A 19,943-nucleotide genomic window follows, 5' to 3' on the forward strand; every position below is an offset into this window, starting at 1 on the left:
AACTCATAGGCATTAGTATATAAGCATATATCTAAGTAACACCATCAACATAGACACATGTGTAAATACAAGCAGACACCTTAATCTTTAATATCCGAAGTGATTGACTTCTAATTGAAATATATATCTGTTTGTATGTATACTGAGAAAGAAAATACAATTTCCAAAACCATTCAAAAGAGGTATTAAAAAACACTCATTTTCGTTAGCTGCATTTAAATTCACTCGATTCTAGTAAAAACCTAATTTGTATTTTCCAGGCGCCATAATGGTTTTAATAATCAATACGGATCAGTACCAATTTTCCATTACTACAACCATTACGTCTCGTTATGGTCATTAGTCTAAGGCGGTGAATGAAAATGGATTTTATTTTTATTATAATCTATTTGTCCTCATTTATTATTCCTTTCCTCACTCGCTCTTAATTTGCTGCCTCCACTTTCAAGTAATTTGAAATGCTTACGTTGTCGTTGTAGGTTGCAGTGAAGCTTTAGCCGGCAAAAGGTTGCTCGAGCTTACTCGTTTTTTATGTCTGATTATGTTAACCAAACACAGCTCGGTAGAGGAATACAAAACTAGTCTAAAAAACTACTAGTTTACAACTAGAGTTTCCTTACTGAAATCGAACTAGTCCGAAAATGACCAGTTAATTAATTAATTTACTTTTATTTAGATGTCTTGTAAACGAGTACAGACATATTCAATTATGTATGCCAATGCTTCTTCACCGTTTATGACTTCATTGCGTAATTGAGAGTAGTGCCAGAGACACTTCAAAGTTAACGTGACTTGTTTAGCTGTATAAACTTAAGCCTTAAACTTTTTCATTTTCGTCATTTTGATTGAAATGGCCAGTGAAATACTAAATAGAAGAGTTTCATATCCGCCATTGCATTATTTTGGAGTTTCAGAAAGTTAGTAATTCAAGAGTTGCTGCCAAAAGCATTTCCGATGATTACCCAAGTGGCTTAGATCTTCATAAATGCTCAGAAAGACCAATAACTTTAGACGATGACGTATTAAGGACGGAAGTCAAAGCAAATGCGTGTCAGACAATCGAGGAGCTGTCAAATACACTTAACCGACCTTGGCCGACCATCCAAGAACATTTGCAAGAAATAAATAAAACAAACAGAACAGGTGTTTGGATTCCACATAATCTGTCTGTAGCAAACAGAGCTAACCGATCCACGACATGCAACTTAATAATAGAAAATCTTCATGATTCGAATATTCGAACTTTATGGGAAAGGGCACACCAAAGCACCCGATTATATAAGGAATTAGACCATAACAACGCCAGAAGCTATTTAAACGATAATACTAGAATCTATAAAATTATGTGGATTATGAAAGCCAGATGTGATTTAATATACTTGGGAAGCCAAAGGGATTTAAATTGCACTTTATGTAACTTAAATGAATTAGAAGACAACACACATTTTTTAGGAAAATGCCCGATACTTAAAAGAATTCGTCAAAGATTTTTTGGAAAATTTAGTTTAAACCGAGATGAAATCATAGACATTTGAAATGGTGTTGACCCTTCTGGATATAATAATTTATTTAAGTTCATCACTATTGCTATAGAATATAGAAAATTAATTTTAAGCGAATTCAATATATAGTACCATAGTAACATATGTAAAATGTAAGATTTTTTTTTTCTTTTTTCTTCCGACAAACGACCTAGTGTCACTGTCGTACGTTCTAATGTTAATGATTAAAAATGAAATGTAATGAAATGTAAAAGTCGAACAATTAATAATAATAATAATAATAAATAATACATGCAACTTAATGCTTTATCGGTACAATACAGAACGGTTTCTTGACTGCTTGATGACTGTAGATGAAAAATTGCTCCTGCATGATAAACCAGAAAGCTAAAGTCATTGTCTCTCTCCGCATGAACTGTCACGAAGGACTACTAAGCCAGTTTTACATTCGAAAAAGTAAAAGTGTTTGCTTGGATATTCAAGAATAGTCGATTTGAAGTGCTTAAACGTGGAGAAGCTGCAGACCTTTATTGTGTACAATTAGATCGAGTAAACCTGGCACTAATTGAAAAGTTTCCAGCGATTATCAATAGAAGAGGCAATATTTTGCAACACATTAATGCAGACCGCACTGCGCAAGAGAAACGCTGAAAAATATTAATGGATTGGACTGGAAGATACTGCCCCACCCATCATACTCATCCGACATAGCGCCATTGGATTTCCATTTATTTCGTTCCCTTCGAAATTTCTTAACAAACAAAAAATAAGAAAATTTGGTTGATAAGAAAAATGCCATCTCCAGATATTTCACTGAAAAACCAATTGATTTTTGTCACTCCGGCATTGAAAATTTATACACTAGATAGCAAAAGTTTGTTGCCAACGGCGGAGATTACACCAATGACTAAAACGAAAAAATTGATTTATTTGAATTTACTGCAAAAAGGACAATGCCTGACTAGTTATGTCCGTGACTCATAGTGAATAGTCGGGAGGTAGTTTTTCATGTGCACGTTTGCTTACAGGGTTTATGATGCACACTTATGCTTTGTTTTCGTTTTGCCCCTTTACTCTTTCGTTTTTACGTATTCTCTATACATGTTTCTTAATCTCAACCTTTCCATACTTACATATGTAGCTTACCACGTTGACTTTTTGCCGCTTGATGTTGATGTATGTTTTAAATTTTCCCCTTTTTATTTATTCTAAATTTTATTCTCGTGCTGCCCTTTTCCATTGGCTGCATTCCATCACTTACACACTCTACCTTTTTTTGTATCATTTGGCTTGTCGGACAGGCATCAAACCAAAAAGTGACTGACGCAAAATGTTGAAAGTTTAATGAAGATTTACTGGCACGTGTGATTGATAATAATTACGTTATTTCGCGAGGTGTGCGCAACAGCAAATGTGCAGTGTAAAATACAAGTATACCGCCTGCACATAATGTATTGATGGACGGCGAGTGAAATTTTTTTTTATTTTCTTACTCAAACTGCAGTAAAGTGAAATAATGAGGAGTAAAGTTGAGTTTTTCGTTTTACTACATACAAAAAATACAACTAAAAAAGAGTGATAACACAAATTTCTTAAAAGTTTTCACATGAACTTATTTTTAAATCACCCAAAAAACTTAGAAAGTTTTCCATACGCAAAATGTGCACTTAGCTCTCACACTATGCCTGCTAAAGTAGCAAGTTAGCAAGCGATTTAGGAAAATGTTTTAAATGCAATAAATCTACTGCTTTTATTTCAATATTTCACACACTCACTTAATTTTCCTAACTTTGCAGAGCCATTTGTTGTTTCAAAGGGATGAAAAGTAGGCCACACTATGCACCAAAAACCAAAGCTGATAGCCATCAAGCCCATGTGTCACACACTTTTCATGTGCCATCAACACCTCTTTCCGAGTGGCCTACGCTCACGTATACTTTCACTACTTTTGCATTTCATGCATAATATATTTAACCTACTTTCTAGCTGCCTTAGCTTCAAGCCCAAAAGTCGCCTTGTTCAACTGCAAAGGATAAAGGAAAATTTTCCTTGCGCGCTTTCAGATTTCACACGAATATAACATTAGAAATTTTCTGTTCTTGGTTGGCCAAATTTAACGCTTCGTAAGTACTCGAATATCTTAGCATTTTTAGCACAGCAGAATGTAACCAAGCGTAAATGTGCCTTTAAATACGAAACCTTTAGCGGATCCCGTCATAGCCATTTGTGAATTTCAAACAGAAAACAGCAACAGGCTGTCGGAAAAATAACCTTTATAACATAGCCATAAAAAGAAGTCAAATGCGTGCATGCTTTTGTTGTTGCTGCCAACTGTAGTTGGATTCAACTCTATGAATAGTTCGCATGTAGTTTGTGGCTTAAAAAATACTTGAATTCCTTTTTGATATTCATTTTGTTCTTTTTTTTGCTTCACATAGTTTGGCCTGTTCACCGTTTTTTTTTTTTAATTTTTATATAATTAGTAGACCAGGCCAACGCTGGTCGCCTGCTCGTTTGAAAAAAATATTTGTTCCTCCAGCCTTTTCTTCAAATTAGGGAGCAAATAGTATTCCGAAGGGTCCGAGAAATTCAAGTCTGGAGAATAGGGGGGACGTGAAATGAATTTGAACCCTATTTTCATTAATATTGCGACCACCCCCCAACCCCTATTGCAGAAGCTTTGGCGGCTAGGCGCTTGAGATTCCTTAGCGTGCCCTTTGGGGATGGCTTAAAGAAATTCTCCAGCCTAGATCCCTTTTCTCTCCTCCACTACATCAACAGCACTGGATGGCTGTGGAAGGTTTTCTCTTCCCAAAACTTTTCTTTGCACAGATAGTGGTCCACATTATGGTATCAAAATGGCACGTAAGTGCTACTTGTAGTGTACCTGGAGTACTATTGCCATCTAACCAACCTATCTACCTTCCTATAGAAAAATGTGATTTTCTTAATTTAAAATGGATATTGCGTACAGAAAGAAGGGAGTTGTATACAATAACTAAAATGGGATTAATAGGTTGAACTTCTATGCTCAGAAATGAATAAATGCAAATTTGAAGGCCCGCATAAAGATTTCATTCTGAATATACTCCATCTCCGCACACTCGGATTCATGTTTAGCCAAACTCTGACACTTCAAAAATATGAATTAAAATCTAAGGCTATTAAATACAATAAAAACAGCCGATGAACTTAACCAAAGTCTCTCAGGTGGATATATATTCTGCGGCAATAATTCAAAGATAAAATAAAATAATAAAACTAAACAAATAAAAATATTCACTGGCACTGAGTTTGATTAGTAGAGCCCCACAAAAAGGTAGAAAGTACGTCTATTCCCATTTCACTTCCACTTCTGTCCCTATGGCGTCCTTAAAATTATTATATTAGTTAAATTTATTTATTCATAAAATATGCACACAACCGCTTAAAAAGTAAAAGTTTGCATGGAAAAGGAAGAAAACATTGTAAAGAAAAACACTTGGCTTTCAGCCCCAACTGTCCCACCATTGATTAAAATTTGTTTTATTAATAAAAATAAACAAATTTTTAGAACATTAGTCATTTAGCATTATTTTCTGCCTCAATGAAACCAATTAATAAACACCTACTGCATGTATAAGTATTCTATTTTCCATTTCCTCCTTACTCATATTGTTTTTCGCCCTTTTTTACTTTTTCCAGGCGCCATTATATTCGGTTCAGATCAGGAAGTGCGTGAGGTGATGCGTGCTGTGCGGCGCAATAATGCGACTGGCGCTTTTTCATGGATCGGTTCGGATGGTTGGAGTGCGCGCAATCTGGTCTCTGACGGCAATGAACCGGAGGTGAGTAATTGCATGGCGAATGCGGAATGAAAGCATAAAATCATGAATTGTGTACTGTAGACCATACTGAGCAGTGCGTGTGTGTGTATGTTTTCATGCATGTATGTGTGCTTCGGAAGTGACCACTTATGATGGTATTTAACCAAAGGTACCGCGGGGTAAGCATAAATGCAAATTGTGGCTACACTGTGTGCCATTAGAAAAACAAACAATTCAACAATACAAAAATTCACAATTTCCATATTCGCTATGTGCCCGCATTGCATGCTCATGGGCGCATAAATGAGTGATATTTGTATTTAATTGTATAAGGTTCTCTGTTGCTCTTATGTAAAGCAGCAAATGTAGCGAGTCTGTACCTAAAAATATGAGCGTGAATGGTGGCCCAATTGATTAATGAATTCACTTAGGCTGTGTCGGTGGGCGGTAGCGTGTAAGTGAGCTGGAAATTATAATTTGGGTGCAAAATATGTGCATATGTACACAATTATAAGAAGATAGCTAAACACAAAAAGGAGTGTAGCCAAAAGGAGTGCAAGGTAGAGGGAGCTGTAAGCGAGCTTATAGATTCTAGAGCTGGCATTGAATTTGCCAAGCTTTTCTAGCGCATGACCATAAATTCTGAAGGCAATAAATAAATTTATGCACTTTGTTTATTTTTTTTTTACTACGCTATTGAGCTGAACTTATTGAAAATAATAATTAAAATCTTTGTAATAAAAATGTCATAATTTTGAATCATAATTGAAAATCTCATATAGCTTTTCATATACGAATCCTTCTTAAAATAATAAATAAATATTAAAAATGAAAACGTTAGACTTATCTATAAAAAATGTGTGGCGCTTTCAGACGGTAATCAAAGCGTTTCGTCTGAGACAAGAAATAGCATTTTGTAGCAAGTAATTTCCCGATCCAACATGTTTAAAGTTTTACGTTGATATAGGAATAGCTCCTGTAGCTGCTCCACCCTAACAATATCGGCAGCTAAATATTTTCAAAAATTTAATAGGAGCCACCCGATATTAAGTTTTTGTTTAAGCCAGAAAAATGACTTAATCGGAAATTCTAGAAATTCACAAAAATATCATATAGTGGTAATATTGTTTTGCCTTAAGGGTGCTCCAGTACCTTAAGAACTAAACACTCAGAGAGAAAAAAATTTACTTTACATTTCAAATTATTTTTTATAAAAATATGGTTTATACTATAACAAAAACCATATGAACCAAAGTTTCAAACTTTGTTTAAAATTTCTAAAATTTCGGCAAATTCAACAAAATTTCGACCTTTTTATCCACTTTCGCTGCAACTTATATATAGATATATATAATTGGCACGTACACCCTTTTTTGGGTGTTTGGCCGAGCTCCTCCTCCTATTTGTGGTGTGCGTGTTGATGTTGTTCCACAAATGGAGGGACCTACAGTTTCAAGCCGACTCCGAACGGCAGATATTTTTATGAGGAGCTTTTTCATGGCAGAAATACACTGGGAGGTTTGCCATTGCCTGCGGAGGGGTGACCGCTATTCGAAAAATGTTTTTCTTAATTTTGGTGTTTTCACCGAGATTCGAACCGACGTTTTCTCTGTGAATTCCGAGTGGTAGTCACGCATCAACCCATTCGCTGCAACTTAGTGCAGGCTTTAGTTCCGCTTCGGAAAGCGGAATTGTGAAATAGGTTGCAGCCGTATAATATTAAATATTGGGTAGTTTTGTAAAAAGTAAAATAAATCTTTTACCATTCATATTTATGTATAAAAAATTGTATGAAGAAATGAGATGAATTTATTACTGAGACCGCTGGCATTCTGTATTAAGAATTAGAGAAAAAATTAAGGCGAATCTTCATAATTTTTTCACAACACTATACCGCGTGCCTTCAGAAAAGCCTTAATCGAAGCGAAGCTATGCAGCTTTCGCTTTCTTGATTGTCTCGCGAGCTCAAAAAAACATGTTATCTTTTCTGCCGAAACTGTGGCCTAACCCCTTGAGTTAAATTTCAATATATATGCACTTTTCTTTCAAACCTTCCTATTAGCTAACTAGGTACATAAATTTTCACTTTCCCGCGGTCTCGCCATTTTCACATAACCTACCAAAGGCCACTCCTTTATCTTCTGTGTCATGCCTGCCTGGTTCATAGAACATTTACATAAATACTTTTATTATGATTAAAAATGATATATCAAGGATAACATCATAAATTATGTCAAATTGTGGACAAACAGAACTCTACGGCACTGGTATCAGCTTTCAAATGCGACGCATCAAATGACACTTTACAGACATGTGGGATTTATTTACATGCCAAAGTAATGTAATTGATTACAAGATAATTGATATTAATTGTGTATTAAAATGGGGATTGAATTTAAAATCGAAGTAAAAAAGTTAAAAAACAGTGAAGCAATTCATTATTTTGCCAATGCAAGGCAAAAATACCAATTAAATGTTAATAAAGAAATAAAACAAAAACGTTGGAATAAAGTTAAAGAAATAAAGCATTTTTTATCTACATGAAATAAATATACAAAACTCATGCATCTACTTCTACACAGGTTGAGGGCACCTTGTCCGTGCAGCCGCAAGCAAATCCTGTAAAAGGCTTCGAAGAATACTTTCGCAACTTGACTGTGGAGAACAACCAACGCAATCCGTGGTTTGTCGGTGAGTGTCACGTGTGGTCACGTATAATTTTTTACATACGTATAGATACAGTGCACTAAAATTTCATAGGCGACACTTTCACCTATAAATTATTACCAAATAATATCCAAATAATAAACCTTTAGACTCAGACCGAAAATTTCAGTCATCAAACTGCCATTAGCGGCTTGATTCACGTGCACTTACTTTTTCTTGCAGAATTCTGGGAAGACCACTTCCAATGTCGTTATCCGGGTAGCTTAAGCACACCTTACAATAACTACAATCGCACATGTACCACCAAGGAGCGATTGTCGAAAGATACGGACTTTGAGGACCAATTGCAGTTTGTAAGCGATGCAGTAATGGCATTTGCATATGCATTACGGTAAGCAGAAACGGTTGGAAGAGAGCGGAAGTTGTAACACATGGGAAAAGTGGCAAAGTGTGTGTAAGATAAATGTTGCAGTGATTTTTTTCTTCTTGTATTTATATGCAACTTTTACGAAATCTGATTTATTACTAACATTTGTATGAGTGCTTTGAAAACTTGGCTTGCTCGTTTCAAACGAATTCATTTATTATATTCCTTTTCGCATCCTTCCAGTGATATGCATCGTGATCTATGTGGCGGTCAACCTTCGCTTTGTGATGCCATGAAACCAACAAAAGGCGCTGATTTACTTAAATACTTGCGCAAAGTGCAATTTCAGGGTAAGTAACAGGAAACTCGCCGTAGCTGTTGCGCTGGTCACGATTTCGGTACCCGCTGTAAGCATGAATTAACAAAAAAGCATTTAGAAAACGTATTTTCTATTAGCGCCCCCTCATCAGCAAGCCTTCGAGCGCTTTTCTGCCATTAAGAAAGCATATCTTTAAAAACCGTTAACCATGCGGAAGCGCCATCGAACTGTAGGTCCAGCCTGCTACGTATTTTGTGGAACGAGAATAGGCTCTACCTTTGATATTACCGTAGGGACCTCAACATGTTTATGACATAGCAAAAACAATTTGCCCCAACACACACATGCCAACCGTATGTGTATTTAAGTGTGCGCACGCTAAGGCCACTGTGAAGTTTTCAGTTTGCCGTTTTAGCTCTGCTAATGTAAGTTGGCTGATGGTTGGGTTTCAGTGGTGAGCGCGTAATGTGGCGCAATTCAAGGTGGTGGAAACAGCTGTTGCTGCTTTCACTGATGATTGTGCTGAGCTTTCATATTGTCATTGTCACGTCGAAGCATTCAAGTGTAAAATTGGCTTTGTTGCTTCGCTCACTTTTTACTCTGTACTCCACTCAGTGACGCAATTTGACGTACACAGCGCGGCGCGCATAGGAGGTAGCCACTAAACTTCCAGCGTCATGAGAACCACCAACACTGCCCCTGCAGCCACTGTTAACTCTCATTGTATTGAAAATGAAACTCAATAAATTATTTTATAATCAGAAAAAAGAGAGCAAGAAAATGCATAAAGCAGTATTGCTTATCCGCTTGGAAAGGGTCCAAAAGCATTAGACCGCTGCATAAGCTAAGATAAAATGTATTGCGATGAAGCTGAAAAGTAACAAAAACAAGCACTGAATAATGAAAATCGCGCAAAAAGCCAAAGTGTTGGTGTGTTTTGATTAGATTTGCTTTGTTTTCGCATATTTTTTTTTTTTTTTTGACGCATGGCTTTGTGCTTGCCTTTTTCTGATGGCTTCCAGCTGATTGCCGGTTGTGCATGGCGCGGTTGCTGATAAAGAAAATTTGCAGTGATGAAAATAAATAGGCGCATTAAGTGTTAAAATACATATGAAGAGAGGGTTGCGAATTATGTACGCCAAGGAAAAGAGCACAGCCAGTGCGTAACGGAGAATGAAAAATTGCCGTCAAAACTTTGGCAATGCTTTTAAACCAGTATAAGGGCGGTGCTGGTAATTTTATAACTGTTTGCGCGTGTATTTCTAAACTGAGTGTATGTATGTATATTAGGGTGCGCTATTAATACATTTTGCTTTTTTCTTGACGGAATTATAAAAAATATTACGTTTTAAGACTTCTACCAAATATTGCGGAAAAGTATTTAAATTTAGGCAAGCAGGACCAATTTGAAAGTACCTGCAAAAATACAGTTTTTATTAATAGTATTAGCTTTTAAAATATTTTCTTCTAAAAATCAGCGACTGTCATAAAAAATCTATAAAAATGTATAACAACTTTGTCAACGGAGTCAAAATAATGAAATTTTTGGGTGTCATAAATTTTAATATTTTTCCGAAATATTTTGGCGTAAATACAATACTGATTTTTTTGTTTAAAGAGGTATACACCCTAATGCACATACATACATATGTGAAACCCGCATAAGTAAAGCAATCAGATCGAATAGATTACAAGTTTGATTGATTCCTTAATCAAAAACACACAAAAATTGTTGAAATTTCGTTATGGAAATGATACACCAGCACAAATGTTGTCGTGCTTTGACGCATATTTTTCAAAATAATATTAGCAAAAGCGAACTGATAACAATCAAAGAATAACTGAATAAGCAAAAAATGGCAAAAAACCGCAACAGTGATTAAAATATGCACTCGGATGCCACACTAAGTCTAATAACCACGAGGTATGAGCCTCTAAAATATGTAGCTACCACTTCAGCCACCACTGTTCCACGAATTGTTTTGCAATATGGTGAAAAAGAAACCTGAAATAAATTTGGCTTCTTCCCAATAAATTTCCAACTAATTTCTTTACAGGACTCAGCGGGGATCATTTTCGCTTCGACGCCAATGGTGACGGTCCTGCACGCTACAACATTATTCATTTCAAACAATCGGCGGCGGGCTTATACCATTGGATAAAAGTGGGTGAATACTATGAAGGCGAGCTGCGTCTGAATATGACAGGTACGTGTGTGTGTGCTTGTGTTAAAAAAATTAACAATTTTTGTCCTGCAAATAAAAACTTTTGTAAGCACCAGAAAAAGTTTTAATTTATTTGAAATATAATACTTTTTTTCATTTAATTTGAAATTGCCATACTCACCTTACAAACTGCAATAAAATACGTATAATACTATATATAATATGTAAATATATAAGTATAATAGTGGTATGGAAGTCAATCTGCTGCTGAGCCTTAATCAGTTTGTTCCTCTTCTTCACATACATTTGTTTGTATTGTTAAATAATGCAAACGTACAGTAGGTGCCCAAAATCTAACTCCTCATATATTTGGAGCCTAGATTATTTTTTTTTTTACTTTCGTAAATTTAAAAATTCTTTACACTAAGTGAGTCATAGAGGAAGCCGTTTTTAAAGTGCAGAACCCTGGCAATTCATTTTCTTTTAGGAATTATAATTTTTATTTTCAAATTTTTTTAAGTATTCACCTATGGTTCTGGGACTCCATATGAAGATGAACTTAGCTGAAATTTTCTTGAAAATGATCATCTAATGCTCTTCCCTCCCAACCATGAAGTAATCGAAAAATTAGTGGTGCTGGAGTGTATGCTTTCAACTTTTTTCAATAAATGGAGACTCGGATTTTAGGAAATGCGATTTATTCAGCTCTGCTCTACCTTAGACTTTCTCACAAATTTTGCCCAAATGTAATTTGTATAGATTTTGACAGCCATTTTCACTGCTCCGAAGTTACTGCTGTACCACGTAGCGACGCCTTTTATAAGCTTAGCCCTCCATCTGCCGTGTGCTTCGTTTCTCCAAAGGTCTTGCCTTAGCATTTCGTCTTTTATTTCGCACTCTGCAGATTTGCTATCGCTTTCTTCCATCCCTTCGTTCTTTAATGCCTACAACTTTTTACTTTCGAAGACTAGTAAGTCAAATCGTTTATAGCGCTGGCCCTGATACTGTGTGGTAGGCAGACACAACTCTCAGAACTGCCGTTCATTGTACCGATGCTAGGAGCTGACACCGGAGATTGGCCTTTAGCGCATTTGCCCATAGATCAACTCAATAAAAGAAAAGGGAGAGCGTGGTAGCCACCATTAATTCCCGTTTGCATTGGGTTGATCCCGCTATGTTTGCCATCAGTCTACTGAGTAGGAATGCCATTTTAGCGGCTTTCTCTGCTGCGTGTTTTATTTGGGCCCGGAAAGCAGGAGTCGTCAAATGTATTCCAGAATGGCATAACTCAGTTACACATCATTAATGTTTAAAAACGATAGACCGACTTAACAATATCAAATTCTATTCTTTGTCCTCTTTATATGGTTTTATCATTTCCCACCTCTAATCATGTGGTATTTCCTTTGTTAGTGAGATCGCTTTCCATATCTTGCAACTTTCTTTATAACTGCCTGTGTCAAGGTGCTCACTATTGTTATCCGTTTGTGAATTGCATTCCTTCCTACGCGTTATTGCAGCCGCATTTGTAAACTTAACTGCGGGATCCTGGCGCCCTTGTTTTCCACATGAATATCTACCCACTTTTTAACACAATTGTCTCCTAAGTTCCTTACTAAATTTACATTTTTTATATTTATTTCAGTTCTTTTTGTTGCTTATAATATGTGTATTTCTCTTCCTTTTGCAGAAGTCCAATTTAAACTATTGCATCCAAAGCCACCTGAATCTGTCTGCAGCTTACCCTGCGAGCGTGGTCAGGCCAAGAAGTATGTGGAGGGTGAAAGCTGCTGTTGGCATTGCTTCAATTGTTCAACCTATCAAGTAAGTGAAGGCAAATTTACGGTTGTCACTTGGCAAGTGACACATACGTGTATACTGCACAAACATACTAACATTTCGCATACATATAGTACATTTCACCATGAATGAGTGTCAGCTGACGCAACCGTAGTGCCATATTGAGGGAGAAGGGGCTGAGCGAGGAAAGCACTGCGTAGCGCAGATAAATTGAAAAGCTTTGTAGAGTAATTGATTTGCTTGTTTTATATCTGTAATGCTTTTACTACAGCGCTTTCATATACGGTATTTGGATGTGCCCCATGTGTGTGCTTGTATGAGCCAACTGCAACTGCAACTGTAACTAGAAAATTGGATTTTGATTTAGAAATTATGTTGCAGCAAATTGAATTCAATTCACTCATTGAGCGCAATTGAAGTAAAACGCGATTCTGCATAGACGCAAAAAGTAATGGCTGTGCAAATTATTTTTACTACCACATACATGCGTTTAGAAATCTTGTTCAGTACTTAAATACTGCCGAACCCCACAGAAATACTCTTTGTTTTCTTACAACACACCGGCACGAGAGGCGCAGGCTGCATTACTTTTGTTTTAAAGCTGGGAAAGGCACAAGGTTTTTAAGCGTTGAGAGCTCAAAATGTTCAGCTTCAAACAAATGCATCAGCTGAATGAAAAGTTAGATAGTCAATCATTTATGGGATAGGATAGTATGGTTTCCTAGATGGTAAAGAGCGGGTCCGATATATAAAAAGGTATGGAGCGGTATTTAAAACAATTTCATAGTATTTGCCGAAGTCGAATTTGCCGCAGTGATTCCATTTTTGCTTTTTTTGTTGATGGAAAAATCCCTTTTGTTTGTGGTGGAGCGATAATTAAAAAATTCCGGTGTATTTTTTGCCGTCGAGTCCGAACTTAAGGCAAAATTTACCAGAGTGACTCCATTTTTTTTTTGTGTTTTTGGTATACCAACCATTTTTTTGTAGTTTTTTAGTAATTTTTTGAGAGTATCAAAAAAAAATCGTGTAAGGAAACGATGATTTAGGAAACGGATTAAGCGGATAATACACTATGCTTATGAGAGTAGCGCTTAATATTATCGGCGCCTATAAGTATACAGCATGCAGCAAGTTGCCATTTCTTCTTCATTCGTCCAGTAACTCTCAACAAAAAAAAAGTTATCTCTCTAAAAAAGTTGTTCAATAAATAATAGGTAATGGGAAATAGGCTTTACTACCAATGGAGACGAACATCTATTAACTTTAGCTTCTTTTTTATTGCATATTCAATCATTTTTGCTATTTTATTTTATTTATTTTTTCATCTAGATACGGCACCCCATCGATGAAACTCAGTGCCTAACCTGCAAGTTGGGCACTTTGCCCGATGCAACCAAAAAATTCTGCCAAGCCATACCAGAAGTTTACTTGCGACCCGAATCCGCTTGGGCAATCGGTGCGATGGCATTCAGTGCCACCGGCATTTTGGTAACACTCTTTGTTGTTGGTGTTTTTGTGCGGTAAGTTGACCATTGAAATGGCTGATTACATTTATTTTCTTGTATGTGTACGGTGTCATACATATCGTTTTACGTGCATACATATCGACATATGTTTCTCTTATTTTTCATTTTTGCTGACCAATTAGCGTACATACATTTTACAAGCACCAGAAATCTTTTTGTTTCATTTGTATGATTTATTTTACCTAGGTTTTTCTAAGTCGAATATAAAACAAAGTTTATTAGAGCTCCAGTAAGAATTCAAGGCATTTAATGACGCTGTGGTTCCACAAGCGACGTAATAAAATATTGCGCCCTCTTCGTAAAATCGCTCACTATTTCAGTACTAGGATTATTCTTTATTAAATATTTTTTTAAATATAATTCTTCCTTTCTATCTTGAATTCTTCTTATATTAAGATTTGTTTCCTTTTTGTTACTCCTGCAGCCACAATGATACACCTATCGTACGTGCCTCTGGCCGAGAACTCAGCTACATTCTACTCGCTGGAATATTAATGTGCTACGCCGTCACTTTTGCTTTGGTTCTAAAGCCAACAAATATAGTTTGCGCCATACAACGGTGAGTTATTATGAAGGGCAATTAAGTAAGTCTGAATATAATAAAGATAAGAGACCAGCAGGAAGGAAGAAGCGTAAAATATTGTTAGAGTAATAAAGAGCGGCAATTATTCTTAAAACTTTCATGGCGAAGAAAACTTTGACTGAGAAGTGGGGTGATGGTTGGCTTGGCTTTGTCAGGCTGCGGGTGGCTCTCCATGCGCTGCTTTCTTTATGCACGCAAAACTGTAGACAACCTGTAATTTTTTTAATAATAGGTCTATTTATAAGTTCGTGCGGTTTTACAACAGATGGCGTAACTTGATTATTATTCCATCGATCCACATTTCCAAACATTCATTGGAGAGCTACTGTCGTAAGGCACAAACGTCAGTATAAGTTTTTTATTTGAAGCGTAAACAACAATATTTTTACCACACTTGAAAATGTCGAATTTCGTGCCAAATAATGTGTTTTTGCGGGGAATTCTTCTTCATTATTTTAATATGAAGAAAAAAGCAGCCGAAAGTCATCGTATCTTGGTGGAAGTTTATGGTGAGCATGCTCTATCTGAGCGAACGTGCCAGAAGTGGTTTGCACGCTTTAAAAGTGGTGATTTTGGCTTGGAAGACGAAGAACGCGAGGGTGCGCCGCCAAAGTTCATGGATACCGAATTGGAGGAATTGCTCGATCAAGATCCGGCTCAAACGCAAGAAGAGGTTGCAAAAACTTTGGGAGTTGATCAATCAACCATTTCCAAACGTTTAAAAGCCATGGGAATGATCCGAAAGGTAGGCCATTGGGTGCCGTATGAATTGAAGCCAAGAGACGTTGAACGCCGTTTTATGGCATGCGAACAACTGCTTCAACGGCACAAAAGAAAGGGTTTTTTGCATCGAATTGTGACTGGCGATGAAAAGTGGGTCCATTACGACAATCCAAAACGTCGGGCAACGTATGGATACCCTGGCCATGCTTCAACATCGACGTCGGCGCAGAATATTCATGGCCTGAAGGTTATGCTGTGTATCTGGTGGGACCAGCTGGGTGTTGTGTATTATGAGCTACTGAAACCGAATGAAACGATTACGGGGGATGTCTACCGACGACAATTGATGCGTTTGAGCCGAGCACTGCGAGAAAAACGGCCGCAATACGCCGATAGACACGACAAAGTTATTTTGCAACATGACAATGCTCGGCCACATGTTGCACAAGTGGTCAAAACATACTTAGAAACGCTCAAATGGGATGTCCTACCCCACCCGCCGTATAGTCCAGACCTTGCGCCATCCGATTACTATCTCTTCCGATCGATGCAACATGGCCTGGCTGACCAGCACTTCCGTAATTACGATGAAGTCAAAAAATGGATCGATTCGTGGATTGCGGCAAAACCGACCGAATTTTTCACAAAGGGAATCCGTGAATTGCCAGAAAGATGGGAAAAAGTAGTAGTAAGCGATGGACAATATTTTGAATATTAAATTTGTAACCATTTTACGTCAATAAAGTTTCAAATTTCGAAAAAAAACCGCACGAACTTATTCATAGTCCTATTATTTATATTTTTTTTTATGAACAGCCGCCATTAATATCCATTTGGCTCTTTGATTTATAAAGGCATTTAGCAAAAACCTATGACGAGAAAATATTCAAATCCACTGGCACTCGACAATTGTAAAAAATATATTATATAATATTAAAACGCCGCTTTGTTTCCTTAATACAATAAATAGCACGGATAGTCTGTAGAGGCATATAGAGACATATAAGAACATATAGAGGTGGAGACCGAAGCCGAGCTTGAACCAGAACCGAAGCCCCTTACAGAAAGAATGGACACGAAAAAAACTAGTAATTATGTTAACTCATCCCTTATAATTAGTACGCATATTCATAGTGTTTGTTGTCGTTATTAGTTAAAATAACGAAATTTGTAGAATATTTTGAATTTGTTTATCTCACATCGATTATTCAGTAAGAGGGGTTTGCATTCCTTCTTCGAGTTGCCGGTGGAAATATATTTTGTAGCTGCTGAGCAGAGGAAGTGAAATCTGAGCCGTGTTTGTTCACACAAGCACATTGGGGTGGATAAATGCGTGAAAGTAGTTTCAGAAAAGGTGTACCTTTTAAGTGAAAAAAGTGTAATTTCTGAGCTTTTAAAATAATCTCTTCGTATTATCTTAATATAAATATTAAATAATATTTTTGCTTCAATATCCGTACTATTGGTATACTTTTTAAGAAGAAAGAAAATATATTTTCCTATAGCTTCAAAATTTTCTTACTTTTGTAAGAAAATTCTAAACAAATCTCACAATTTGTCTACTTCTTTTGCTTCTCCTTAGCTTCAGCGTTGGCTTCTGCTTCACGGTCGTATATGCAGCACTGCTCACCAAAACTAATCGCATAGCTCGTATCTTCAAAGCAGGCAAACAATCAGCAAAACGACCATCGTTTATAAGTCCCAAGTCGCAGTTGGTTATTTGTTCATTCCTTATCTTCATACAAGTAAGTTGTGTAATAAAAATAAAAAAAACTTAAATAAAGCACAGCTAAGGCCCGCACGAAAACGTGCTGATGTTGAATAGCGAAAAACAAAAACAAATTATAAAAGAAAAATCAATGCAAAAGCGCAAATATATCAAAAAATGGAGAATAATATAGCAAATGTTTTTAGAATGCTGCTTTTGAATACCGAAATGCCTTAAGTTGCATGCCACATGCAATCACTATGCTACGCAATACATTGTTTCATTTCGGAGAAAATTATATGATATTATTCCTTAACCTTTTCAGTGAAGCTTTGCGCCACTGGGAACATTGCAAGAAATTCCTAATTTTTTTAGCTAAACTAATATATTATCAGTGTTTTTCTTTTAAGCTTTTTTGTGGTACTGTAAAATTGTCATTATTTTATTCCCTTCCATTGCAGATTCTCATTAATGGCGTTTGGATGGTAATTGCACCGTCGCATGCAATGTACCATCATCCGACACGCGAGGATAATATGCTCGTTTGCGATTCTTACATCGATGCTTCCTACATGATTGCATTCTTCTATCCCATTCTTCTGATTGTAGTTTGCACAGTTTATGCGGTGCTGACGCGAAAAATCCCTGAAGCATTTAACGAATCCAAGCATATCGGTGAGTAGTGGAAAGGGTGCTGAATTATTTGAAGTGACTCCATTATACGTGCTTGTAGATATGCACGTGTCAAGTGCATTACAAACACAAAAACAAACAAAAAAAAAAAAAAAAACATTTGCAGCTGCTGAAGTGCTTTTCGAAAGTGAAACCCTCATTGCGTAGATTTTCAAATGTATTAGTGTGCATTAATTATTTCATATGAACTAAGTGCCCATTATATATTTATACAATATTTATATATTTTTTGTTTATTTCTGTTTTTTTTTTTTTTTTCAAATCACACTACCACAACCTATTCAACTAATTGCAATTTGTGGCAGTCTACATACTTATAATATCCATTCGCCACTTCTCATCACATTTCTCTTTATTCTCTTTTGCATACGCTTCGTGGATTGCTGCTGCTGCGAAAACCAACTATGATTGCTCGTTTGCAACATTGGCTGCTCGTGGGTCCAACATGCAAATGAAAAATTCATGTGCTCGATTTTCCTCTTGAACTCTTTCTGCCTTTTTGTCTCCTCTTACATATCTTTCTCAAATCGCTTTCATTTCTTCCACTTTTGTTTTATTTCTTTTTTTTTTGTGCTCCTTTGATCCCCTGGCTCTATTTCATTTAATTGCCACAATCGCACAGGATTCACTATGTACACGACCTGCGTCATCTGGCTGGCATTTGTGCCACTTTATTTCGGCACAGCCAATCACGTGCCGTTGAGGATAACTTCAATGTCGGTGACGATTAGCTTGTCGGCGAGTGTCACCGTTGCGTGTCTGTTCTCACCGAAGGTAAGTGAAGAAAACCCCACATATGTACTCATATACACATGGCAACCGCTCCATAAACCAGAATCTCAGAGATTTAGTGAAGGCGATTGCAATTTCCTACGATCAGGTAGCAGAAGAGATCGGAAAAGCTAAACCTCGTACAAAAGATACGAAGTATTCGCAGACGACTCCTTCTCTTGGAATAACTGCACAGCATGAGACAAAGCAGACCCTTGCACGAGCATCGGGTGAGGCATTACTAATAAAAGGACCGTCTAGGAAGGACATTGAAGTTCCTAAACCCATTGTCAATGTCTCACAAAATACAGCTTTGGCAAATATGGAGGGGAAAAAAACAACGGAGGGCCCGTGGATAACGGTTAATAAACGACAGCGCACAAGGAGTAAACCTGCTCGACCCGATGCCATCATTGTCAGAAGCACGGGCGAATGGTCTTTCGCCGAGAATTTGAAGACAGTCAAAACTGAGGATTCTCTTAAAGGGATGAACGGGCTGGTTCAAAAATTCCGCAAAACTGCGGTGGGTCTGGCTCTCTCAGGAAAGGCGGAGGTTAAATCGTTAACAGAAGAATCACTTCTCGAGATTCATGATGTTGATGAAGTAACTACGCCCGAAGAGGTTCGCGTAGCACTAAACTCCCAGCACCTCAACCTCAACGTAGAGCCCTCGCAGATTCGCTCGATACGGAGGGCATATGGCGGTACGCAAACCTTCTGAGGCCGCCAAAAAGTTATTAGAAGTGGGTAAAATTCGCATTGGGTAGGTAGTTTGCCATATTCGTCAGAAAATCCAACCTAGACGCTGCTTTAAATGCCAAGAACTCGGGCATATATCAAGAAATTGCACCAGCGGAACCGATCTCCAAGGAGTGTGCTTTAAATGCGGAGGAGAAGGGCACGTAGCAAAAATATGCACAAATACTCCAAAGTGCTTATTATGTGAAAGAAGACGTACCAACCGCACTGATCATGCTACCGGCGGCAATAAATGGCCGGTATTTCAAGAAGTGCTTCAAAAGATAAAGCAGTTATGAGATTGCTACAACTCAATCTCAACCACTACGAAGCCGCATAAGATCTCTTGTCGCAAACAATTGCAGAACTCAAGGTTGGTGTAGCCATATTGAGCGAACCTTATAGAGAAAGGTCAGCCAACTGGACGCAAGACGTTTGTAAAAAGGCTGCAATATGGTCCTGCGGACGACATCCCTTACATCTAGAGAACGTAGTAAAAGAAAGAAGCTTTGTTTGCGGCAAGGTCTCAGATATATTTATATATAGCTACTACATACTTCCAAGCACCCCTTTAG

At 37.1% G+C, this 19,943-nt stretch overlaps 1 protein-coding gene across 1 annotated transcript in view; it reads left to right on the top strand.

Annotated features, from left to right (window-relative positions):
• The window catches only part of LOC128867287 (metabotropic glutamate receptor 2), a 70,142-nt gene that overhangs the window by 36,852 nt on the left and 13,347 nt on the right, over positions 1 to 19,943 (top strand). The window contains exons 6-16 of the mRNA XM_054108396.1: positions 5,187 to 5,329; positions 7,891 to 7,999; positions 8,198 to 8,366; positions 8,586 to 8,692; positions 10,719 to 10,868; positions 12,517 to 12,650; positions 13,956 to 14,146; positions 14,577 to 14,711; positions 17,041 to 17,203; positions 17,628 to 17,841; positions 18,482 to 18,633. Of these exons, the coding sequence (XP_053964371.1) occupies positions 5,187 to 5,329; positions 7,891 to 7,999; positions 8,198 to 8,366; positions 8,586 to 8,692; positions 10,719 to 10,868; positions 12,517 to 12,650; positions 13,956 to 14,146; positions 14,577 to 14,711; positions 17,041 to 17,203; positions 17,628 to 17,841; positions 18,482 to 18,633 (1,667 nt within the window). The remainder of the gene's footprint in view (positions 1 to 5,186; positions 5,330 to 7,890; positions 8,000 to 8,197; positions 8,367 to 8,585; positions 8,693 to 10,718; positions 10,869 to 12,516; positions 12,651 to 13,955; positions 14,147 to 14,576; positions 14,712 to 17,040; positions 17,204 to 17,627; positions 17,842 to 18,481; positions 18,634 to 19,943) is intronic.

Source organism: Anastrepha ludens, chromosome 6 (assembly GCF_028408465.1).
Source record: "Anastrepha ludens isolate Willacy chromosome 6, idAnaLude1.1, whole genome shotgun sequence".
Lineage (NCBI taxonomy): Eukaryota > Metazoa > Arthropoda > Insecta > Diptera > Tephritidae > Anastrepha > Anastrepha ludens.